This window comes from Trematosphaeria pertusa (assembly GCF_010094035.1).
Source record: "Trematosphaeria pertusa strain CBS 122368 unplaced genomic scaffold BU26scaffold_1, whole genome shotgun sequence".
NCBI lineage: Eukaryota > Fungi > Ascomycota > Dothideomycetes > Pleosporales > Trematosphaeriaceae > Trematosphaeria > Trematosphaeria pertusa.
The window spans coordinates 4,577,953-4,592,264 of record NW_022987212.1 but is presented as its reverse complement, the minus strand read 5'-3'; the positions used below and the strand labels follow the sequence as shown (position 1 = coordinate 4,592,264).

At 55.2% G+C, this 14,312-nt stretch overlaps 7 protein-coding genes across 7 annotated transcripts; 2 read left to right on the top strand and 5 right to left on the bottom strand.

The window, feature by feature from the left end:
• Nucleotides 1–115: 115 nt before the first annotated feature.
• BU26DRAFT_513990 (uncharacterized protein) lies at nt 116–1,493 on the bottom strand. Its single transcript, XM_033827730.1, has one exon. The coding sequence runs from the start codon at nt 1,234–1,236 to the stop codon at nt 346–348; it is 891 nt and encodes a 296-aa protein (XP_033692291.1). The 5' UTR covers nt 1,237–1,493; the 3' UTR covers nt 116–345.
• A 1,183-nt stretch (nt 1,494–2,676) lies between these two features.
• On the bottom strand, nt 2,677–4,124 carry BU26DRAFT_414227 (uncharacterized protein; the record flags this gene model as incomplete). The annotated part of the gene is made up of 3 exons (XM_033823057.1): nt 2,677–3,434; nt 3,467–3,893; nt 3,939–4,124. 3 exons carry the CDS (start codon nt 4,122–4,124, stop codon nt 2,677–2,679), a joined length of 1,371 nt encoding a protein of 456 aa, XP_033692290.1.
• A 259-nt stretch (nt 4,125–4,383) lies between these two features.
• Nucleotides 4,384–5,783, top strand: BU26DRAFT_40534 (uncharacterized protein). Its single transcript, XM_033822852.1, has 3 exons — nt 4,384–4,887; nt 4,940–5,256; nt 5,378–5,783. The coding sequence occupies exons 1-3, from the start codon at nt 4,643–4,645 to the stop codon at nt 5,614–5,616; spliced, it is 801 nt and encodes a 266-aa protein (XP_033692289.1). The 5' UTR covers nt 4,384–4,642; the 3' UTR covers nt 5,617–5,783.
• Nucleotides 5,784–6,760: 977 nt separating this feature from the next.
• On the bottom strand, nt 6,761–8,424 carry BU26DRAFT_40416 (uncharacterized protein). The gene is made up of 2 exons (XM_033822836.1): nt 8,186–8,424; nt 6,761–8,107 (listed from the first exon to the last, which is right to left on the bottom strand). The coding sequence occupies exon 2, from the start codon at nt 8,102–8,104 to the stop codon at nt 6,836–6,838; it is 1,269 nt and encodes a 422-aa protein (XP_033692288.1). The 5' UTR covers nt 8,105–8,107; nt 8,186–8,424; the 3' UTR covers nt 6,761–6,835.
• Nucleotides 8,425–8,603: 179 nt separating this feature from the next.
• Nucleotides 8,604–10,081, bottom strand: BU26DRAFT_513986 (uncharacterized protein). The gene is made up of 4 exons (XM_033827729.1): nt 9,797–10,081; nt 9,420–9,746; nt 9,253–9,370; nt 8,604–9,196 (listed from the first exon to the last, which is right to left on the bottom strand). Exons 1-4 carry the CDS (start codon nt 9,902–9,904, stop codon nt 8,667–8,669), a joined length of 1,083 nt encoding a protein of 360 aa, XP_033692287.1. The 5' UTR covers nt 9,905–10,081; the 3' UTR covers nt 8,604–8,666.
• Nucleotides 10,082–10,623: 542 nt separating this feature from the next.
• On the top strand, nt 10,624–11,559 carry BU26DRAFT_40374 (uncharacterized protein). The gene has a single exon (XM_033822831.1). The coding sequence runs from the start codon at nt 10,705–10,707 to the stop codon at nt 11,368–11,370; it is 666 nt and encodes a 221-aa protein (XP_033692286.1). The 5' UTR covers nt 10,624–10,704; the 3' UTR covers nt 11,371–11,559.
• Nucleotides 11,560–11,708: 149 nt separating this feature from the next.
• BU26DRAFT_513984 (NAD(P)-binding protein) lies at nt 11,709–12,703 on the bottom strand. Its single transcript, XM_033827728.1, has 3 exons — nt 12,568–12,703; nt 12,107–12,514; nt 11,709–12,054 (listed from the first exon to the last, which is right to left on the bottom strand). Exons 1-3 carry the CDS (start codon nt 12,613–12,615, stop codon nt 11,749–11,751), a joined length of 762 nt encoding a protein of 253 aa, XP_033692285.1. The 5' UTR covers nt 12,616–12,703; the 3' UTR covers nt 11,709–11,748.
• Between the last annotated feature and the right edge of the window lie 1,609 nt (nt 12,704–14,312).

Below are 14,312 nucleotides of genomic sequence, written 5' to 3'. Positions count from 1 at the left end.
AGTGGAGTAGCGCCGTCTGGGGGTGATCGTCAAGGTTGAATACTTCCTCTTAGGATTATATAAAGTATGCCATCCGACAATAGGCAATATTGATGGGTATAGGAGGCGACGAGACTAAGGACACCTTAGAAAGTCAATTCGATTGTTCTGACTACCAAGAATGCAGTCCAACACCGCTCCTGAACGCCCTTATACCTAGGTTCCTGCCCAGCCCTACACATATCCCAAGTCCAGAGCGCAAATTCAATACCAGCAAAGTTCCACCGTGATAATTATCCGATCTCAGAACGGTTCACCTCACACTATCTGCCCAGCATCCCCAAACCCTCCACCGCCCCGTCCATCTCAAAGCCATCTCTTAAACCACTCAATCGCCTGCACCGTCGCCTCATCCGCACCACTCGCCTCCTTCTCATCCCCCGGCTTCGCCCTAACCGCAAACCCATGCTGCACCCCCTCGTAAATCCTAATCTGATAATAAAACCCATTCTCGCCCTGCCCATCGCCCGCCTCCTGCCTCAACAGCGCCTCCGCCTCCTCCACCTTCTTCGTCGGCAGCTGAAAATCCTCCTGCGCATGCGCAACCGCCACAGGCGTCTTAAACCTTAGCACCGGCTGCACCACATCATCCGGCATCTTCAGCCCAGACGGATGCGCGCAGAACTGCGCATCCACCAGCCCCTGCTCCCCTCCTCCCCCTTCCGCCGCACTCTCCGTGCACAGTTTCAAGCTCTGATGCCCGCCCCAGCAGAACCCCGCAACGCCCATCTTCGCGCCCGCAGGCAGCCCCGCCCGCACCTTCCGCGCATACGCCAAGCACGGCGCGTAGCTGGCCTTGTAGCTGGGAAACGCGCGCCAGAAAAAGGGCACGAAGTACGACAGCGCGCGGACGAGGCTCCACGCGCGCGCCAGCTGGCCGGGGACGTTGAACAGGCCGACGGGCGTCATCACGCGGTCCATGATGGGCATCACGGCGGGGTCCATGGGCCCGCCGGGGATGATGTCGGGGACCAGGACGCGGCAGTGCGTGCCGATGGCGTAGGCGTCGGCGAGCAGCTTGTTGTTGACGAGCTTCAGGCCGAAGGCGTCGGTGTAGAAGATGATGGTTGAGCCGGAGGTTTCAATGCCGGGTGGTGCGCCGCCGGCGATGTAGGTTTCCACGCCGTGGAGGGTCTCCATTGAGCCCTTGGGTTCGCCTGTTGCGGCGCCACCGCGGAAGCAATCGGGGCAGGCCATGGTGTGGCGAATTTACTCACGTTTGGGTAGAAGCTTTTTAGTGTTTGGTGTTGCGGGGACGGAGAGGGGTTGTTTGTGTTTGCTAGGCGGAGTTTGGGGCTTTTATGGTGGCATGAGCGAGCGAGCGAGCCAACTATTCAGCTCGGCCTGATTCGTTCTTTATTTCGAGACTGGCAGCGCGGGACAAAGACGCCCCCGAGGTCCGACCACTACATCGCGCGCGAGAATGACCTAGTATACGCCTACGATCTCTCGTGCCAACGTTTGCGGGGAGAACTGGAAGGATCGAAGTCTCCAGTGCTTATCCACCGCTCAAGCTAGCTGCAAGGGGAATAGGGGTTGCCTATTTGGATTATCAATGCATGGGATGGAACTCGGCCTGATCGCAACCTTAACGCCGACGCGTACCCTAGACTAAATCGAGCACAGAAGAGCTTCTGCTAGGTACTTGTATTATCTCAATTACCGGCTCCAGCGGAGCGAGGAGAAGGCGAGAGTAGTTGAGAATGGAGACGAGTTTACTGCGACTCCTCGTACGCGCAAACGCGCATGAATACAAGTTCACAAGCTCGAAAGCTCCATAGTCTCAAGGCAGAAAACAAGCAGAACCATGCTACTCCCAAATATCCAAGTCTCCAAACACTCACCCTAACACCTTACTCCGCTCACCCACCAATAACCCATCCCCTCACATACGCATTTCCCCCAAAATCCAAACCTACACCCCACACTTCCCCAAGCACCACTCACACAATCGCGCAGGTACTAAACTATGCGGCAGCTTCCGCGCCGCCTCACAAACCTTGGAATTGCTCTGGAATCAATCCGACTGCATACGGTTAAGCGCTTAGGGTACCTAGGGCACGGGCCCTCATCGTACGATGCGCGCAGCAGAGCACACCGAAGACGGATTAGCAACGTGTTTCATGGCTCCCCAGAGGCCAACAAATCTCGCGTCGAGAATATAAATGAGGATGATGCGCCCGGGATTGCGTTTTGAGTGGAAAGACTCCTTTCCAAAATGCTGCACCTGTATCAATGACCACGCGCCAAGGCGAGACTTTCACAACCGATCCGATAAACTACGGATGAAACGGTGTGACAATCACAAAAGACAAACTACGGCGGGGAGTGCAAGACACACTGTTGCGAGAGAACCCTTTCCATTCATTCGCGCGAACACCTATCTCCAGAGGAATTTCCGTCCCGTTTCCATGATCGTAAGCCAGCCCTATTATTACACGAAAATATTTTGGATCCCGTCGAAGAAAGGAAATTCTGTTCATGACCGATCCGAGAGCCCGTAAACTGTGAATGGAAAAAAAAGAGATGTTGGGACTATTATCGGGTCCGAAGGATTGGAGCGGGTATACGGCGAAGGAAAGGAGAAAAATTACAAGAGAGGGTAATCCAAAATAAGGACCTAGCACATGTGACTGGCTAGAAGTAATTACCCTTGGGCAAGGCGCAGAAGATACCGACCGCGACGGCGGAGATGATGAATGCGCCGAGAATAGCCTGTAAGAAGATGGTGTCCTGGATTTGGCGAAGAGCAGGCTCCTGGATCCAGACTTCGCGATCGAAGACCTTGCGGATAACGTTGCGCTTCTCGTACTTGGCTACCCACGGCTCGTCCTCGTAGCTGTTGCTTGAGGCGTGCGACTCCAGGCTGTCGTACGAGCCGCTCTTCATGTCAAAGCTGGCCGGCTCGTCGTCAGAAGCGAAGAGTTCCCAGGGTCGCAGATGACGATGGTGCATGCCGTGCAGGACGACGCACATTCCCTTCCAGGCGGCGATCAACGTCGAGATGCCAATGAAGAAGCCGATCAGCGAGAGTACACGCCAGGCACGGCCAGCGCTGCTGAGTGTGATGAGGACAGCAGCGATAATGCCCCCTACAATGCCGCCGACGCCGAGACCGCGAGCGAAGACGACGCGAGGACGGTTGCCGTTGCAAATGGTCCACCGGATGAAGTTGGGATGGGCCTGGCAGCGCAGGGACCACTCAACAGTGGAAATCACGTCGCGGAACGCAGACGGATGCGTGGTATTCTGAAGAGCATGGAGTAGTGCAGTGCGCTCCTTGGACGAGAGGTTCAGCTGGCGGGTACCACCATCGGCGATGTAGATGGAGATGACGCGCGTAATCTCCTCACGATACGGCTGAACAGATACTGTCGACGATGAGCGGTTGGAGCCTAGAGAGGAAAGAAAAGTCAGTCAAACTCACGGGGCTTCCACTTGAGGCCCGCACTCTCGAACGCACCTGTAGCACGCTGAGTGTGATCGGTCTTGCCTCCAGAAGTCAAGCTTCCGTCGTAGGAGTCAATTGACGATCGCCCATCGCGCTTCAGGTCACTGTTCGGGGTGCCGGGCGGCGGAGTGAAGAACGGGTTCTTCTCGTTCTCGGCGATCTTGGGCTCGTTGGCGAAGTCGGTGCCCTTGAAGATGGCCTGAGTCTCGGGGCTCACACGCTTTGGACGAGCCTGCTCCTGCTCGGCATCGTGCGCGGTCCATGGCGGTGAAAGCGCCTTCTCGTTGTCGGGGAGGTCGTTGAAGCGCTTGGTGTAGCTGCGGAACCACAGATAGAACTGCAGGTTCTCGGCAGCCAGCTCGATGTACTTGAGGTAGTTCATGAAGTCCCGCGTGGTGCATGGCTGCGGCGAGTGAGCAAGGTTCAATGCATGTGGGGCATTACTTACAGGGCATGTGCCGCCGGCGATGATGCGGTCAAAGGAAAGCGCTTCAGGGATTCCGTGCGACATGCCACTGCTGCCAGAATGGACAGATTCATGGATGGACTTTGTCTTCTCGGCGCCGGAGAGGGATTCGCGAGAAGAGACGTGGGAGACGCGCGACGGGCGCCGATAGGCGAGCGAGTACACCATCTTGACGAGGCAGCTGCGACGTCAGAGCTGGAGCTGGGAGAGAAGAGCGGAGGTGGAAGGCGCGACGGTGACGGCGGGGAAGGGATCGGGCGGTTTTATGTTTTGCGGAGCAGCACGACGTCAGCAGCGTGGCAGCGGTGGTGAAGGAAGGTGCCGCTGCCGGAAGAGGAAAATGATCAACGTGGGAAGGAGGAGCAAACGGATGTCCCCTCGAACAGGCTCGGCGCAGCGCAGCGCAGGGCAAAGCGAGCAGCAGCAGACGATCGGCACCCTCGGTATCGGTGAAGCCACGCGAGACGCCGGAGTATTTGGCGATAGGCTTGCTGCGATTGCGAACCGTCCTCCGCGACGCCGGACAGGAAACGTTCGTGCTTGCTTGACTCGAGGGCGAACGGAGGGGGGGAATGGCGTCCTCGTGGAGCGTTCCCACTACCTAATATATGCACTCAGGAGAGCTTGTGTGAAAGCTACATCACCTCACGTCCGAGGAGGCCGGACGGGCTACGGGCAGGGGTTTGATGAAGCTGCAGGGAACGCACCTTCTGCCGGGCCAGAGTGGAGATGGGTCCAGCATGGCCGGGTGTGCCTTGGTTACACATGGCCGAGCGTGCAGGTGCAGGTCGCCGTCTACGAGTATCCATGCCGCCCCGCTCCAGCTCCAACCGCACGGCGACCCGTCAGCGAGCGTTTGCCAACGCAGAAGCCTCTGCGGGTTAGTCTATCCAACGCGATCCAAGCTACGGAGGTGGAGTCGCGCTGATATCAATCCAGCGCTGACGTCCAATGCGCATCCACGAGGCTGGGCATGGCGTCGGCAATCTGGGCAAATGCGCCGTCGATCATCTAGATCCATCCCGCATGCGGCCTGGCCTCAACCTTGCCGCCGCCCATCCTTGCTCTGTTTGTCAACACGATCGTGCACTCGAGAGAACGGCGCGCGGTTCGGCTGCTGTCAAACCAGCAGTGGACGTGCAAGGCATTCCAGAAGGCATGCATCGCCATCCTCGAGCTGCACAACTGCGAGGACAGTTGGAGCGGCGCAAAGCAAAAGTCGTATGCAGCATCGAGGGGCATCGGCGGTATGACGCTTTTTCAGACAGCCACCGAGCGGGCGGCACATCTACTCCCCCTTGTAAGTTCTGCTTTTCATGCAGTTTTCATGCAGCCGCGCCCGCGATGTTTCTTCTGACGCGCCAATGAGAACAACGCGCCCGACGATGAATGCTTGATTTCTTGCCCTGCTAACCCCGCAGCACCGGTTCTCCACCGCAAGCAAATACTCTCCCATCGCCGGACTCAGCTAGATCTCTCCACTATCCGCTCCGAGGGGCGCATTTTCAACCTTCTCATCAACGTTTTGCTGCATCGTGGCGATTATCCGGTGGATGCGGATGCGACGGCCAGAGAGCGGCCCGAGCGCCATTATCGTCGACCAAAACGCCTCAGCGGAGCTCCGCAAAAGCAACGAACACGCGGGAGCCAATCGAGCTAAACAATTGCAAAATGCCATGCGGGAGAACACGACACGGGAGGGCTTCTGCTTCCAGCCTATGAATGTCTTTGTTTCGATTTAGCGACCGAGTTCCGGGTCCCGCCATTCAGGGGCACGGGCGCGTTCCTGACTGAGTCCTGGTCGCACATCGCGATGCAAATTGGAGACGAGAAAAGGAAAGGTCGTCGCGATCTCTCTCCGCCCCTACTCAGGGGGCTCGTTCTCGGCGATGATACTCGTCTGAGGAAACGCTTGACGTGGAGCTGTTACTCTAGTTCGCCGGCTCGCTGCACAAAGTCTGGTACCTTTGGCTAGTCAACCACTTGCTTACTCATGGTCCGCCAGCTCAGAGCTCCCGCGTCGAACCAAACGCTCCAAAGATTATTCTCACATACTAACCCGTCGTGCCTGCAGTTCACTTGGCAACCCAGGCTTCTGTCAACGTTCTGCTTGGTCACCCTACGTCACACCTGCCCAGGTGCATTCTTCGCTTCCATCAGAGCAATTACTCAACCGCAAGCCCATCATGGACCGTCACAATATTGATTGCACAGCCTGCTTTCCTCTCGTATTTTCCTGGCCTCCATTCATGTCCAATTTCCTGCCTGCCGCTACCCCCGGTTGCTCGTTCGGTCTCGCTCTCGGATCGGCGCAGCTAAGATCTGACGTTTGCTAGCTTCATATCTATGCCAGTCCTCGCGGTGCCCTCCGATTGGGCAGCCACCATTTCAATAATGGTAATTGCATGTATCGGCGGGCGCCGAAAAGCAAGGAGCATGTGCCTGTCCCCACACAAAATCTGCATGGCATTCCGACAACTGCGATCTGGGACCTTCGCGTGCCACTATGGTCTTGGGCTTGTGTTGCCGGACCCAAGGTCCAGATAGCGCCGACGTTTCACGTAGGTTGCACGCGCCGTTCATATCGGGGAGATGCAGGGCGCTTGGAGATGGGAAATCTGGAGGCAAAAAGAGAGGTGCTTCATCGCGGAGATTCCGACGGCCTGCATCAAAGGAGCTTTCATCGCAGCTGCGGACGGGGGCGCGGCCCTACCTATGCGGATTTCTAGCTGGAGCAGCGTCAGACTAAGATCTGAAGCCTCGAAGGGGAGACTGCACATGGGAATTGTCAATGTTTCTTCCACTGCAGCCGCGCTTTTCAAGGCCATTTCGTCCCTGCGATGATCCTTGTATCTCTCTTCCCATCTGCTCTGCCTATCTCAGGCGGCAGAACTGTCCCCCCTAACGATCTCGCGCCACTCCCCGTCCACTAACCGATAGTCAAAATTCGTCCTCTTCGCCACTCCATCCGCGTCTTCGTCCTCTAGCACGCCCATCTCCTGCAGCCTCTTATTCGCCTTCTCCAGTTTCCGCAGAAACGAGTCCCTCGTCCTCGCCTGCTCGCGGCCACCACTGCCACGGCTATTTATCATGGTCGAAAGGCGCTCTCCCTGCTTCTTCTCATTCCAGAGAAACTGCTCGACTTCCAGCTCCGTAAGGACCACGCCGGTCAGGCGGTCCGCGGCGAACATGGAGGTCGTCGAGCGGCCCCGATTCACATTGCTAGACTCGTGCTCGTATTTTCGGCTGTTTGCGCTGGTGGGGGGAGTTTCCGCAAAGTCCCATTGCACGGCGATTTTGGTCGTGTTGATGGGGACGCCGTCGTCGAGGTATTTGAAGAGCATATGGAGCGTCTGGGAGTCTATCTTCGTGGCGTAGGGATGGATCAGGCGGCCGAATGGTGTCCTGTAGATTCCTTCCTCTGTATTTTGTGACCATACGCTCATGTTAGGGAACTTCTTGTTGAGCAGCTCGTCGTCGTTGCGGATCCGCGCGAGTGAAGCATCGTCCGCTTCGATACGCACGGTTATACCTGAAAGGTGCAGGCTGTACAATGGTTCGAGCAGATCGAGCATGTCCTGTACGCGGTTGTGGTGAATATCCTGCTGCTGCTCATGTGCGCTCTGCTTGGCGCTGACCGATCCGGGATATATGACGCAGCCATAGAAGTAGTAGGTGCGATGCCAGTCGATGCCGGGACTCGGGAGGAGGAACGGGACTGTGAGTATAACCTCTAGATTTTCGAATGTATTTATAGCCGTGAGGGTGATGGGTTCTGTGAGCGGCTCGCCTTTCCATCGGTCCTCGTATTTCGCAATAGCTTCTTGCTCAATCTCCGCAAGATACGCTGTCAGCCGCACCGCAGCCTCGCGCTCCACCTCGTCCTTGATCTGGCGACAACAGGCAAAGAAACCAGCGTACTCTTCGTAGCCGTCGAATGGAGGCAAGGTAAGGTGATCGTAGATGGAGAGGCGGATCTCGGAGGGCTGGCGGAGGAGTGTACATGTTAACTGTGCTTTAATACTTTTTGAGTCCATTATGAGTATGAGTAAGGGTTTTGTGAGGTAGTTGAGACGAGGTGGGCAGGTGGGGTGAAGGGTGTTGGGCCGCGACTGCCATAAGCGACTCGTACTCCGGTCCTTAGACATCAGCTGTTCGCAAGCGCGTCAACATCTACGCCCTTGAAAGAAAAACGCTAGTGGATGGTCTCGTGAAGAAGAAGGGCTTACTGGAAAGACGATGGAGACGAGACACCATGGAGTCCGGACGCGGTTGGGGCAGTGCTGAGAGCGAATCAGCGGGCGATGAATGTTGATTTACTCTGGCCACTCAAGGTGCTCATAGGAGAAGGCAATGAAGAGACAGACTCGGAACATGTTGAGCAAGGCAACAATGACGTAGAGAGAGGTCAGTACCCAATACCCATTCTCAAAACTGATAGTCAAGGCTCAGCTACAGAGTCGGGTCCATAACCAAGGGCGCCTCAACACGAAGCACAGTATTAAGAGGCCCATGAGCCGAGCTATGCGAGGGTGAAGTGGGGGGAGGTGGAACGGGACTCACCATGTTCTTAATGAGCTCTTGCGGATCAGTCCTTTCCTGGATGTATATCCATACAAGACAGATAGACTTCGAGGCACTCGCAGCTGGTATACAACACCAAACTCCTAGTATTGCAAGCTCTTTAAATCCAAGTCAACGCGCAAAACTCTACACGAAGTCTAAATTCCCCTCCTTCAAATCCTTTGCCGAGATATCCTTCAACGGATCCTTCCCGTCGAACGCATATTGAGCCCTCTCCTTCCGTGACATCCGGGTAATGTCATGGCGTGACCCACCGATGTTCGGCGTACCGTGATCCCTCTTATACGCTCTAAGCCTCTTCGCCCATCCCCAAGGGTCCTTATCCGACTTCCCAGCAGCATTCACGCCGTCGCCATCGCCATCTTCCTTCAACATCTCTAGCAACTTGGCGGTGCCATAGACGCCCTTCTCGACGTCCAGACCTGCCTTGGTAAAGTAGGCTACTGCATGAGTCCTCCACTCGACAGCGTCCTCGTCAATACCGTAGGCATCGAGGTCGTGAGCCCATTCCAAGAAGGAGCTGATGACGAGAGGTAGATCGAGAAATTTGGAATCGGGTTTTAGTTCACCGCCATCTTCAAGTGCAGCGAGGGCGGTGAGCAGAGCGCATCCCATCAGGCCGGTCAGAGCCTTGACCTTGTCGCCATCTTCGTTGTCTGCGCAATATGTGAGTTGAGGCTGAAGCATAAAGGTGAGGCTTGCGATAACTTACTGATGAAGGGGCCCATTTCATCCTCGTTCAGCCAGAGAGCAAGCGTGCTAATAGCAGCCCACATCTCCTTGAACGAATCTTCACCCTTCGCTCTCAGCTTCGCATCGAATTTGAGCATCTGCGCGATATCAGTCCTATCCGCATCCTCACCTCGCACAAATGCATACCAGGTTCTCCATCAATTCTTGCAAACCCCACCCGTACCAGTCATTGCAGATGTACATGCCGAAGTTATCCGGGTCGCAATACTTGGCCCTCCGCCTCCAATCGCAGAACATCTTCCAGCTCTCCCACATCATGACCCACTTCCACTCCTTGTTATCGGCCGCAGGCTGCAGTATCTTTCCGCTCGCCTTCTCCTCCTCAAAGATCTTAACGTACTTTTCACCTAGCTCACCTTCAAGCTCGTCATCGCCTAGGGTGCGGTTCTCGGCTTCGAGGTCGAAGTGCGGTCGGTGGATGCAGATGTATTCATGCAGAGGGATTGATTTGACCTGCAGCAGCTATGTGAGCGGAGAGACGCAGTCGAAAATGGGTAACGCACATCGCGGCCCTCATCGTTGCTCTCGTGAGGCGTTGAAGCGCTGGCATCGTCCTCGCGAGTCGGAACGCTCGAGTCCTTGCTGATTTTCTGTTTCTTTGATGGTGGCATGGTCGCACTTAACGGAGATTGAAGGTACGGAAAGACGTGGCTGAGGAGATGAGATGCAAATTGGAGACGTGGGATTGTTGGGAGGAAAGCTGATGCTGCCCCTGATGTGATATTAGTTGGTCATAGCTCCGCCCCAAACGCGACTTCCACGCGCTGGCACGTGGGACCCCACAATTACTGTCCATTGCGAGCTTGATCGAACCTCATCCAATGTTCATAGTCTACCTGGTCCTGATGCCCTGCCTTACTCTCGTCTATTTCACACCAATAAGAGAGCGCGCTCCATACTGTTAATCAATGGAGCATGCCTTACGAAGACGAGTACGCGCAGCTTTTGGAATAGCGAGTCAGCAGCAGATCCCCGTCTGATGCTGCGGTGCGTCGGCAGATGGAAAAGATTGGTGAACCGTTGAACGAAGAAACAAGCATGCATGTTCATCACATCTTCCCGTCCGCGCCAGGCCTTGTGGTATATGGTGAGAGGTCAGAGGGAGCCCAGAGTGACGATGCCGGGATGATCGCGCCGTCCTGTGAACCATCCTGGCGATTGTCCTGACTCCAGTACTATGCGCAAAGGAGTCCAGGTAAAGTATCGATTGCCGCAAGCTGGACCGCCTCGTAAGGCGGAATGTAGACCTCAGGAATAGCACGTGTGGCGCAGGCACGTATCCGATAAAGAGACGGTGGCGCAGTGCACAACTGAGGTCCGCAACACGAGTACAGCCCACACGTCCTTCCATGATATAAGGCATGCCTACTCTTTCCCTACTTCTTTCTTTACTGCGCGCGAAGTATCCACCATGGCGGAAACTTACAGCAGCGTGTCCCGTGTCTTTGCCATCCCAGAACTCACAGAGTCAATCCTGCTACACACCTACGCGCTATGCACCACTGCGACGGGCGCAAGTGAACACGAACCTCGATCGATTAGCTGGAAGAACGACATCAATGATCTCAAGGCCGAAAGCAACGGGATGCGCTGGCTCTTGTGCACAGCAAACCGCGTGAACCGTTTCTGGAACAGCATCATCAGCACCTCTGCTCCAATCCAAGAGCGTCTATTCCTCCAATGGCATAGCCGGCAGAATCGAACACTCAAGTACAACCCCCTTATGGCCTCCAAATTTACATGGGGATATATTGGCCGTTATAAGGTTTTTCCGTGCGGGGAGGAGAAGTTTCTCCAAGCCCTGCTGTATCGCGATGCGAGTTGGCGAAGGATGTTTCCCGTGGTGCCTCCTGTACGCCGCGTCGAGGTGCACCAAGAGATCCGTCCAGGCCGGTTTGCAGATAACGAGAGAAAGAATGGGAGGATCGCTCTCGATGACCTACCGGAGAAAGACGGATTGAGGATGGGTATGCTGTTTGATATTGCAGAGGAGTGGAAGAAGCCACTTAACGCTTCGTTATTTCACGTCAAGTGGGTCGGAGATGTGGATATCGAAAAGATTCGAATGGAAGAGTGAGTGCACATTCTTCTTGGGTCTACCGAAGCTTACTATTGATAGGGGGCAAGATATGAGGGAAATGCAAGCAAACCTTCCAGAGGTCTCAGGAAACACGACCATGACAACGGGAGGGTCAAGTGCCTTGATCCCCGGAGAGACGGTCGTTGGCTGCGTCAAAGTCGAGTTGGAAGACTCGTCTGCTGAAGTCGGTGTCTGGGATGATGAAATAGGACGATTCTCCCGGGGACATCTTGTTAGTTACCCAAAGATGGAGAGCGAAGGAAAGCGATGGAGCTTGGATGATATTGAATGGGACGAGTAGTGAGGGGAAGACGGACTATGGGGGATATTGGGCGGTGGGTCAGATTTCAAAGATTTTGTTAACATGCATTCCTTCTAGAACTTCTCGCAGGCGGGTCGCATGTCAAGTTCGTGTGTCCAAAGACACGGCTTTTGGTGATGGAGCCATAAGTACGTCTCGCCCACGGCATCGGCGCTCATTTTCTTACCCGTCTTCTGGTCTTCTCCATCAGCATCCACAATGGCGCCATTTGCAATCGTATGTACCACGTGGACGCCATTCTCGCTCATTTCACGTGCCAGTGTTTGTGCCAGTTGGCGAACAGAGGCGCGGCCAGCTCCATATGCCGCAAATTGCGCGCTGCAACGTAGGGCTCCAAGGGTGCCGGTGAAGATGAGAGTCTGTCGCATGGGTTTAGCGAGATCACCAGGGAGGATGGGTGGGTCGCCTTACGCCTTTCTTTGGAGCTCCCTCAGACAACGGAGTCTCGCCGTGGTCCGCAAAGAATCGCTTCAGCGACTCCTGTGCAAAGGTAAACGCTCCACCGACGTATGTTTCCAGGGAGTCGGTAAACTCCTCATATGTTTCCTCCAAAAAAGGCTTCTTAGACGAGTGCTTGATGCTGTATATGGCCATATGCAGTTTCAGGTCTTTGAAGCTCTGATGCGCCTTTATATCTCTGAATGCCTTCTCAAGCGACGCTTTCGATGTGTCCGTTGGGAAGGTCTCGAGGACGGCATTTGGGCTTGCTTTCCGGACCGTGGACACGACGTCGTTGAGGGCTTCCGGTCGGCGGGCAAGAAGGGCAACGGCAAGGTTCCCGTGGGATGGATGAGAGAGGATCCGAGCGATTCCAGTGCCCTATGAGGTACTCTTAAGCTTCGTGAATCGCCGAATTCAGCAATGAAACGTACGGTGTTGGGCCCGGCCCCAATGAGAATAGCAAGACCTGACGGAGGCATTGTAGATAATATTGGATTCAGATGAAGAGAATCAACCCGGGATACAAGCGCTTAATGCTCTTAGTGTAATAAGAACTCTAAGTTCGCTCAGCACTCCGACGTGCAATGAGCCGATGTGAGCTATTACATCATCGATCGCGCGGGGAATGCAGGAGGGCCCGCATCCTCCGAACAGTCCGATTAAACATCGGTCTTCTCGGGGCTGTATCAGCAGTCGTTTGGGGTGGAGTTGGAAGGTTGATGAAGTGTTCAAAGGAGACAACGGAAGCGCGCATTCGAATACACAGTAACGAAGATTCCGCAGGAGTAGTTGCGCTCGGACATGCCAAGGCGTCGCATCATCTTCCGAGGTCATCGTCCCACTCGTCGCGTCTTTCTCCCAACCCACTTTCAACCTCGTTCCTGGCCGCTGCTTCTCAATTCATCAACTCTTCACTCATAGGTGACCCCGAGACGTGGCGGCAGCTGATCATGGCAGGACTTTAGTGTCTGTCATGTCGAACACGCCGGACACCTGCAAGAATCCTATTCGTCCTTGGGGAGCTTCAAGAACATCCAACCCTTGCAGTCTCTCTTGCTCCTACTCGTCAATGATGCTTCACTGATACGACATGTCGCCTGGAACCTCGGTCGCGTCCAGCTTTAGTGACCAGATCGCGAGCACATTATGCACACATGATTGGCCCATGCGAGTAAGAGATATCAGTCTTCGGACTGCAGGGTGAATTCCAATAGGGCACGGCGTCCAATACTACAGGCTTTCTGTGGAACCAGGCTCCGGTTCGCTACGAATTACATGCTTCTGGTCGGACGTGCGTGCCTTTGCCGCACCTGAGCTTGCTCACCCTCCGATCAATCTGCCGTCGCCAGGGATGACTTGCCTTCGTGGCTGTAATGTCAGCTTCAGCTAGTATCAGGGTTCTGGTTCATCCAGTGAGAACGACGATAGACGCGCGGCGGCACAGTCGCCCAAGAATTTTCCGCTAGCGAGTAATGAGGCGGTTTGGAGATGCCGCGTATGTTCTGCAGTGGCGGTCTGCGGCGTAGTTGCTGCACCTCTATCACGCAGGTTAGCGGTCTTCCCGAACCCAGAGCAGGTGGCATGCCAACATCCTTGTAACAAAAGGCTCGGAAAAGCCTTCGAGGATCTCGATACGATGCGCCATGAGACGCGCGGCAAAATTAAGGTCCCTGCTCAGCCCGGGACACTGGATCTGCTAAAAGCATGGTTTGTGGTGGCGTCGGTTGACGTCTGCGCTTCCCCGGCGGTGGTGGCTTGCGGGTGTTACATTTGACGGACAACCTCCGATCCGATGGGCTTGAGTGCTCAGCCTGGACCCGGACTCGAAAACTCCTTGAGCCGCCCTGGCTTGGATGCCTGAGCTGAAAGACCTCTTTCGCTTAGTCATACTGGATATGGCTAGGTCCCAGCAGGTTGACGTCTATGTCGGACATCTGGTAGATGTCAAGGTCTTACCACCCTAAGTATGCAGAACAATGAACCGGAAACAGTCAAGAGATCCAGGATAGACATTTCGATCGCGAGTCGAGCTCCGACGCTTAACGTTGCAGTGTCAAGGTGGTCTTCCTATACCTTTGTCACAATCCTCAATCTCTTCCTTCTCCTATTCGACTCTCTCCTTCCTAATTTCGTTGTCAATTCCTTATTTCGTTCTCACAAAGCTGTGCTGCAGCTA